The sequence below is a fragment of the Vespa crabro genome, chromosome 21 (assembly GCF_910589235.1).
Source record: "Vespa crabro chromosome 21, iyVesCrab1.2, whole genome shotgun sequence".
NCBI lineage: Eukaryota > Metazoa > Arthropoda > Insecta > Hymenoptera > Vespidae > Vespa > Vespa crabro.
Window position 1 is genome coordinate 3,374,569 of NC_060975.1, and position 10,000 is coordinate 3,384,568.

The window sequence follows — 10,000 nt, forward strand, 5'->3', positions numbered from 1 at the left end:
TGTGCATACGTTGTAATAATTTTCAATTATTTGAAATTTATCATTAGAAATTTTTAAATAACAATGAAACTAATAATCTATTAGGTGATACTGTTTGAAATTACAAATGATAAATTAAAATGTTAAAATGTATTAGAAATATATGAGAAGAATTTGAAAATAATTTACTATATATTATAATATCGTTTGAATAATACGAAAATTATTAAGTATTCTTTTAATTATTAAATTAAAAATAATTTCTGGAAATTTAAAAACAATTGAAATTGTATATATATATATATTAAAAATGTTTAATATTTGAAAGTGTTAATTTGAGTAATATTAAGTATTATTATAATTTCTTGAATTGAATTGTTTGAAATAATATTGAAATATAATTTCGATAAATCATGTTTTAATTCGGTTAATAAATTGAACTAAGTGATCATTTTAAATTAGTATTTTCTTCTTTAAATATACATTAAAAGTATTATTAATGGTTCGAAATTTTTAAAAAAAGTTGAACAACCATTAACTATATACAAAAAAAAAATACAAATACGTAACATAAAAGTGCTACAATATGTTAGAAATTTATTAAAAAAAAAAAAAAATAAATAAATAAAAAAGCAAAACAAATAACTATAAGTGACTAACTTGTTATGCAAAATAACAAAAATGAAATTTAGAAAAAAAAATCCTTTCCGTGTCATGTAATTAATACTAAATAATGTTAATTTAATAATGCTGAAATTTTGCTAAATATTAAATATTAAATATTATTATTATTAACATTAAATATTATATATATTTTAATTCATGATAATACTTTAATATTAAAATATTATTATTAATTTAAATATTAATATATAAGAAGAAACAATAAAAGAAAAGAAAAATTAAATGTGCACGTATCAATTACGTGTAAAATGTTGAATAATATAAAAAAAAAGAATACGTTACATATTTAGATAAAAATTAAACAAATAAACAAGCTGATTTTCCCTAAATCATATCGTATATCGAAATATCAAAAAGAAGATATATATGAGAAAGATATATAAGATAAAATGAGAAGTCATTTATCTGATCGGATCGATCATTTATTTTTTCTTTCTTTTTTTTTCTTTTTTTTTCCTTTTTTTTTTTTAACTTTCTCTTCTTGCTTTCTTTCTTTTTTTACATGACAAAGCTCTCGTCTAATTCGTCAGTGTTGAAAAGTGGAAGACGTGTCAAAGTTAGCGCTAGATAAGACTGGCACAATGCATTAAAAGCAACGAAGGGTGGCCGGGAGTTAAGTTTGAATTATTACGCGAGATAAAGTTCGCACCATATTGTAAGTCTACTTACTTTCGTAGCGGCCTCCACCTACGCTGTAGTAAGTTAGAAATTTAAACATTGATAACGTTTCGACTATGTGTACTTTTCAAGTTATATGTCCAGGACAACGACGAAGTTTCCTTTTCGTGCATGTTAAGTTTTCTCGTGACTTTCATATTAAAAAGAAAGGAAAAAAAAAGAAAAAAAAAGAGGAAAAAAAAAAAAGAAGGTGTGCTTGTAACGCGTTCATTATGAATTTTATATTTACTTTTAAAAAAAACAAGGGAGTAAAAAAAAAGCAGGTGTCTGATTACCTTTTTTAAATACTGATAACATTATTGTCTTATTTTATAAAGGAATATGAAATATAATGACAGGAATTATTATATCAATATATTAATTATATTATATATATATATATATATTTAATATGATTAATATATCAATGATATTTATAATTAATTTTTTTTAATATTGATAACATTAATAATAATAATAATAATAATAATATCATTATTTACAATTAATAAATATATTTACTAAACTACAATTTTACAACATATGACAAATAATATAGTATACATATAATACTATATTATATATAATATATTAAGTATTATAGTGTAATATAATATAATATAATATAATATATTAGAAAAATATTATATACGAATATATATATATATATATATATATATATATATATATTAATATTCACAAAAAAAAATATATATATTTTATATCGAATACAATATAATATAATAATATAAAATCATTCCGAATTATTAGTAACAATAAATATTACACATTAATGATATTACAATGAATATTATTTGATATCGATCATATATAATAGCTTAGAGATCATTTATAATTTAGATCGAATAATAAATTCGATAATAATTAGATCAAACGAATTTTCAAACGAAATATACGCATGGCGTATGAACTTGATGTGAAATAATTTATGATTGAAGGAAAAAAAGAAAAAAGAATAAAAAGGCAGAAAAGAAAGAAAGAAAGAAAGAAAAAGAAAGGAAAGAAAGAAGGAAGGAAAAATAATAAAATTTGTTCTCTGTTAACAGATTCCAGATCTCGTAACGGAGGAAACGACAACGCCATTGAGTATGTCTCAATTCGAGGATCTCATGGAGGACGACACGAGTGGTCCAGTTCATGGTGGTGATCCGATGTTGTCGTCACCACATTTACCACCATTGAGTCCACCAGCAGCAGCTTGTCATCATGGTTTACCAGACGAAGACACGTTAGGTAGTTTGACGGCAACCACTTCGAATTCTTCATCGGACATGGACATAGTCGCGTAGCCAAGAAGAAATGCCACCACGTTATCCTTTCGATCTCAAGCTCGTATTCGTTTCAACGTCCTCTCGTTTTCATCGATGGATGAACATCGAAACGTTCGTCCTCCTCCTCGTCCTTTTCCTCGTCCTCCTCTTCGTCCACCTCCTCCGCCACCTCCTCCGCCACCTCCTCCGCCACCTCCTCCTCCTCCTCCTCCTCCTCTTCCACATCCTCGTCCTGGTCCTCATCCTCGTCGCCTTCTTATCGGATTCCAATGTCGTTCATGTGACGATCAGAGAAAAAAGTTTCAAGAGAGAAACGAGATGAGAAAAAGAAGAAAAAGAAGAAGAAGAAGAAGAAGAAAAAGAAAGGAAAAAAGGATTCGTCGTTGGTTCGTACGAGCCCAAAATAATAGAACGAAGAAAAGGAACAGGGGAAAGGGGGAGAAAAGAGAAAAGAAAAAGAACAATAAAGTGATTTGGAAAAAAGAAGGAAAGAAAAAGAAAACGGTGATTTATTGTAATGTTTTATCAAAAAGGAAGATATATATATATATATATATATATATATATATATATATATATATATATATGAATTGAATCAAAAAATTTTCTTGTCTATTTCTTCGGTCAGTATTTTTCTTTTCTTTTTTATTTGATTGATTGATTGATTGATTGATTGATTGATTGATTGATTAATTGATTGATTGATTGATTGATTGATTGATTGATTGATTAATTAATTAATTAATTAATTAATGGTAAGTATTATGTAAATTAAATGGTCGGTATATACATATGTATATATATATATATATATATATATATATATATATATATATATGTATGTATGTATATATGTATATAAAATATTTTCAATGGTCAATATAAAAATAATTCTGTGTCAAGATTGCGTCTGGATCGCCTCAGAGAATAGATTGATTTCAATATTCATGGTATATTTAAGCGTATCGATATTATATTACAAATGCTCCAAATATTTATCTCAAATATCTATTTTGATATAATGTCTGAAATAAATAATTGATGATCCAATAAATAACGATCGATCGAGAATAGAATAGAATAGAATTTCTTTTGAAGACATTTGACTTCTTCGCGGGAACGAAGAGAGATCCTTCTCACATACCTTTTATTTTAAAAAAAAAAAAAAAAAAAAAAAAAAAAAAGAAAAAAGGAACTTCAACCGGATAATCCCTCATTATATACATTGAGAAAGTTGACATAGAAAAAAAGAAAGAAAAAAAAAAAAAAGAAAGAAAAGGAGGAAGAAAGAAAGGAAAAGGAAAAGAAAAGAAAAAGAAGAATGTCTTCCGTCAGAAACGAGATTTTTTTATGGCAAATATGAAAAATGGATCGCTTATTTCTTATTTCTTTTTCATTCTTCCTTTCATTTCATTTTTTTCTTTCGTACGAAAGAAAAGCGGCTGGGCCGTTTTTTGTTTTTTTTTTTTTTTGTTTTTTTTTTTCCTCGTGCATTCAATCCGTGACGATAAAAACATTTCTCTTATCGTTTGTTCATTTATTTTTCTTCAACTTCCTCTTTTTCTTCTTCATAAAATAGTTGTTGTTCTTATTGTTCTTGTTGTTGTTGTGTTGTTGTTGTTATTGTTGTTGTTGTTGTTGTTGTTCCTTGTTCATGTTCTTGTGTTGTGTTGTGTGCCGTCGTGTTTTTAAAGTCGATTACGCGACGAATAAGAAGGAGACTTACTTTACCGATAATATACTATCATCGGACCCATATGGGCCCGGATCATTTTCGATCGAGGAATCGAAGTCGTTTTTTTCTTTCTTTTCTTTTTTCTTTTTTTTCTTTTTCTTTCGTCTTTCTCTTATCGTCAATCGATAATATACGAGACAATCACTCTCCCCCTTCCCCCTTCCATCGATTCATCCCGTTAACGAGACGGCGATCTTTTTATTAATAATTTTGAATTCTTTTATTCTTCTTTCTTTTCTTTCTTTTTTTCTTTTTTTTTTCTTCCTTTCTCATCTTCATTTTTTTCTTCTTTTTGTTTTTCGTTCGAGAAGATCTTTGTTATTAGTTTTTAAGATACGCGCGCCAATTTGAGATCCAATCGTCGATCTCGAGAAACGATGATCCTTTTCTTCGATCTTCTTCTTTCTTCATTATGCCTTTTAATTTTATTAGAAATCTTTCTTTTTTCTCTTTTTCTATTTTATTTTTTTTAATTTTTATTTTTTAATTTTTATTTTTAATTTTTAATTCACGGAACATTCGTGAGTTTATTTCTGTTGCTCTGTACTTTCTCATGTTCCTTTTTTTTTTTTTTCTTTCTTTTCTTTTCTTATCATTTTAGAAGAATAATAAATCAACAATTTATATCGATCAATATTATGCACAATTATTATTTTAATTTCTATATATATATATATATATATAGAATATACACGTATTTGTTCCTTCTTCTTATTTTTATTTTTATTCTTATTCTTATTCTTATTCTAATTTTTGAGAAAGAAAGCTAAATAGTAAGAGAGAAAGAGAGAGAGAGAGAGAGAGAGCGAGAGAGAGAGAGAAAGAGAGAGAGAGAGAGAGAAGAGAGAAACTTTGTTTTAATGTAACAATACTGAGCAACGGCGTTTACTCGACAAGTTTTGTTAGAATCTACAACAATAACAATAATATTGTTTAATAATTATATCACGAGGTTCATTGAAATAACATCGTCGTCCCATAAGCCTTCTCGACTTTACGATGTGGAAAATCTTTAGCTCGTCGTCATGGTTTAAAATTATTCCGAAGGAAAAAGAATTATATTTGAATTTATTACTATAACTATATAAATATGATCTATTCGATTTTTAAAAATCGCACGATATATGATTATAATTAATATTCTTTGATATTGATTGAAATTTAATTAAAAAAGCAATCGAACATTTTGATAAATCATTCGATGTCACATTCATTTTATCTGAACAATTATGTATTTTTCTTTTTTCGAATTTTAATCGAACCTAATGATGAAAATTTTCAAAGATTTGTCAATTTTGAAAAATTTTGTTAAAATTAAAAAAAAAAAAAAAGAAATAAAAAATAAAGAAAAAAAAAAAATTAAAAAAAAACAAAAGGAACGAAGAAGAAAAGGAAAAACAAAAGTTTTCACTTACAAGGATCCGAATTTGACGATCGACAGATAATATCGTAATGATCGATTATTGGAATTGATCGATTACTTGGAAAAAATTCAAATCATTACAAATTCTAATTTATAGTAACTTCTTGTAAGATATTTTTATTTATTTCTTTTCTTTCTTTTTTTTTCTTTTTTTTTTTTTTTATCTATTCATTTGATCTATTCATTTGATCTATTCATTTGATCAAACGATCCCATCATAAACGCTATTAATATTCTTTGGCATTAATCGAAATTTAATTAACAACAATCGAAATGTTTTAGAAAATATTATTTGACGTCACACATACGTTTTTTTTATCCGATCGATCGTAACGAAGATTAATAATATTATTCGATAAAATCAATCGTATCGTTTATGGATCGACATTAAATTGGAAATTTCTTTTTTTTTTTTTTTCCAATTAAAATTTAAAGAAAACGAAAAAAAATAGAAAAAAAGTATATAAGAAAAAAAAAAAAAAAAGAAATTGTCGATCGAAAAGAAATTTCCTTCGATCCGTCAACTTGATCCGTTCACGATGATCGTTTTCGCATAATCGAAACCTATTAACAAAATTAATAATACTTTTTCAATATCGTTCGACAATCGGTATTGAAATTCAATTAGCAAATGGGATTTGTTAATCAAAACTAAAAAAAAAAAAAAAAAGAAAAGAAAAAAAAGAAAAAAGAAAAAAGGAAAGAAAAAAAAAAGAAAGAAAAAAGGCAAAAAAAAAAAAGTAATTGTAAATAAATTTATAAAATAATATAAAAAGAATTTAATGAAAAGCGAGAATAAAAAATGACTACCGATTGAAAAGTATTTCACGTGTTAGAGATATCGTTTATGATATGATCGAGTTTAATGTAATCCCATACAGGATGATAAAATATATATTATATATATATATACAGAGAAAGAGAGAGAGAGAGAGAGAGAGATACCATAAGGTAACATGTGTGAGACTTGATTCTGTCGATTCTGTCATAGTTTACATTAGCTTCTGCCAGGTAAACCACTCACACTGAAGTTCGTTACGAAGTTTGCTAATAGTTATTGTCTTCGGGTCGACGTTCAATCCGTGGTACGCATGCCGAATGAGTTTGGCTCAGGTTAAGGGTTCGAAGGGTGATGGGTCTACGACAGACTGAGACTGAGAGAGAAAGAAAAAGAGAGAGAGAGAGAGAGAGAGCCCGATTTCCGTCAGGATTTCACTACCTTTGTGTTCGACGAGCCGTCTAACCTAAATTGCACCCATCGCCTTGGGCCAACGCGGACTTGTCTTTATCTTTCCTAGGCTTTGTAGAAATACGACGAACGTTATCGCAAAGTAATCTGACGAATAAAACAATTATCGATTTGAAATAAAAATCGTGCAAAAATTTATGTCATATATATATATATACGATAACAAATGAATTGGATTAAATTTAATTGTAGAAAAAAAGAAAAAAAGAAAAGAAAAAAAAAATTAGAAAATTAAAAAGTACAGAAAATATTTTATCTGGATGACTTTATGGGGGAGGGAGGAGGAGGAGGAGGAGGAGGAGGAAGAGAGAGGGAATGATTATATATAATACGATGATAATTTTTATCTCTGTCTTATTAATTTATTTTCGATTTATGATTTAATGAAAAAAAAAAAGAAAAAAAAGAAAAAAAGAAAAGAAACAAAAAAAAAACACGGATATATTGTGGATCACTTTACTAAATAAATTCTTATTCAATGTATTTATATATATGAGATATTAAATTTAATATTTTATACGTTACTTTTTTTATTACTTCTTTTTTGTTATACTAATATTGCACGTCTTATTATATTATCTTTTTTATATTATAATGAATAATATAAAAAATATATAATACAAATTTTATAACGAACAGATAATAAATAATGATAATAATAATAATAATAATAATAATAATAATAATAATTCAATGAAATGTAATAATATAATACATTACATTTTATATTTACAAAAAGATATAAGAAATCTTTAATTTCGTAAAAAAAAAAAAAAAAAAGAAAAAAAGGTGAAAGTCATCCAGGATTCGTTGTTTCTCGATCGATAAAAGAGAAGATAAATAAACAAATAAATAAACAAATAAATGAATAAATAATTCTAATTTTCCAAAAATTATATATTAACTTATTTAAAAAAAAAAAAAAAAAAGACATAAGTCAATTAATCTCGATTAAGTGATTATTATCGATATCTATATTTGAGTACGTTTCAAGATCGTAATTTTGTTATATAAAATATTATTAAAAGTCTGTTTTGTTATTTGAAGCTATCGTTATGATAGAATGTTTATTATTTGAAAAGAAATCGTGAGAGATATAATTCGATTCGATATGTTACAAATGTTAAATTTTGAATGAACTAACAAATTGGGCTCTCAAGTATCGATTACTAACAAGATTAGACAAAACATTAGAATTTCGCTAATGATCGTAAATTGAACCGGTCAGTCTGTTTGTTTTGTATAGTCGAACTGTAAATGAATTTATTAAAGCTCTTACATTTCATATATATATATATATACATACATACATACATACATATATATATATTTATAATAAATAAATATTCGTATAGTACAATACAAAAAATTAAATAATTCGACTTTTCAAAAAATTGTATGTCAACTTAAAAAAAAAAAAGAATTAATCAATTAATCATGTTAATATCGATAAGATTTGAAGTTCGTTTCAAGATCGTAATTTTGTGGTATAAATTTTTATTACAAGAAAAAATATATATATATATATATAAATTTGAATGTTTATATGTGTTTCTATGTATACGTACATATATACATATATACATATATATATATGTGTATATATATATATCGTAAATGTAATATAAGCATGAAGGTTTCTCTCTCTCTCTCTTTCTCTCTCTTTCTGGTTTTCTCTCTCTTTTTATCTCTCTTTCTCTCTTTCTCTCTTTCACTTTCTCTTTCTCTCTCTCTCTCTCTCTCTCTCTCTCTCTCTCTCTCTCTCTCTATCTCTCTTTTTCTTTGGTAATATTTGTTTTTGTAATGTAACATAGTAAAACCGAGGACGAGCATACACACACACACATACATAGATATATATAGCGTTTAATGAGTTAGGTGCTTTTTAATGCGTACCTAATTTGTATGTACACATGAGAGAAACACGTAGAACTCAAAAAACTCCTTTGTTGACCAATGATATTAGTCCCTTTCAAAAAACGTGTTTTAAACGACGATGACCAATCCAAATTCTCTTCTGTAAGATTTTTCATTCAATCGAAATCAAACGACTTTATTTTTGAATATTTTAACCTAAAAAACGTTTTATACATAAAAAAAAAATATATATATATATATAACGTAAATATGAAATTTTATTATATATTATATTAAATAAATGAAAAAAAAAGAAATAAAAAAAAAAATTATCAAAATAATTTATTCCCTTATGAAAAAAAATCATTTCTGATAGAGAAGATATGGAATTGTTTGAATTATTATCATTCTTATAATTTCTTTCGTTTAAAATTGAGATTAAATGTATAAAAGTAAAAAAATTGTCCTTTTCTTTTTTGTTTTTTGTTTTTTTTTCTCCTTTAATTCCTTACGATTAGAAAAGGAAACATATGGTAAAATAGGGATGGCGTTTTTATTGTAATTAAAAAATATTATATTTATCGTTAAATTTTACGGATATGAAAATATTTTGAAAATGATTAGATACATAGAAAAAATATTGTATGTGAAAAATACGTATATACAATATATACATAATGTTATCTATATACACGTTTCGTTGAAATTAAATGTAAAAAAATGATATTTCTTCACAAAAAGTATTTGAAAAAAATAATTGATTTATCTTCCATATAGTAAAATACATACTGTATATGGATTTATATACAAAATTAAATGTAAACAATGAAATATTTCGATTCGAAAATATTTGTTAAGAGAACGAATTTGTCTGGTCTCTTCTAAAAATATTTTATGTGTGTGTATGTCTGTTCGTGTACAATTTTTCAAATGCACGTAAATTTATCAAATTACAGATAAATAGATAGATAGATAGTTAGATAGTTCGAGAGAGAGAGAGAGAGAGAAAGAGAAAGAGAGAGCGAGAGAGAGAGAAAAAGAGAAAGAGAGAGAGAGAGAGAGAGAGACAAAAGGATGATAGAAAATTATTGGAAAAAATTCCTCGAAATTGATATTATAATATG

General features: G+C 25.5%; 2 protein-coding genes across 7 annotated transcripts in view; one reads left to right on the plus strand and one right to left on the minus strand.

Moving 5' to 3' along the window:
- Positions 1–3,185, plus strand: part of LOC124431517 (microphthalmia-associated transcription factor) — a 150,703-nt gene extending 147,518 nt beyond the window's left edge. For 2 of the 6 annotated variants that reach the window (XM_046979539.1, XM_046979540.1), the window contains exon 8: positions 2,388–3,180. In XM_046979539.1, coding sequence (XP_046835495.1) covers positions 2,388–2,630 — 243 coding nt within the window. In that variant the 3' untranslated portion in view covers positions 2,631–3,180. Of the gene's footprint in view, positions 1–2,387 lie in introns of all 6 variants that reach the window. The other 4 variants (XM_046979538.1, XM_046979537.1, XM_046979535.1 and 1 more) reach the window with 4 other exon arrangements.
- Positions 2,683–10,000, minus strand: part of LOC124431571 (glutamic acid-rich protein-like) — a 24,424-nt gene continuing 17,106 nt past the window's right edge. Inside the window, exons 3-4 of the mRNA XM_046979641.1 lie at positions 7,015–7,106; positions 2,683–2,864 (exon numbers count right to left, since the gene is read on the minus strand). Of these exons, the coding sequence (XP_046835597.1) occupies positions 2,683–2,864; positions 7,015–7,106 (274 nt within the window). The remainder of the gene's footprint in view (positions 2,865–7,014; positions 7,107–10,000) is intronic.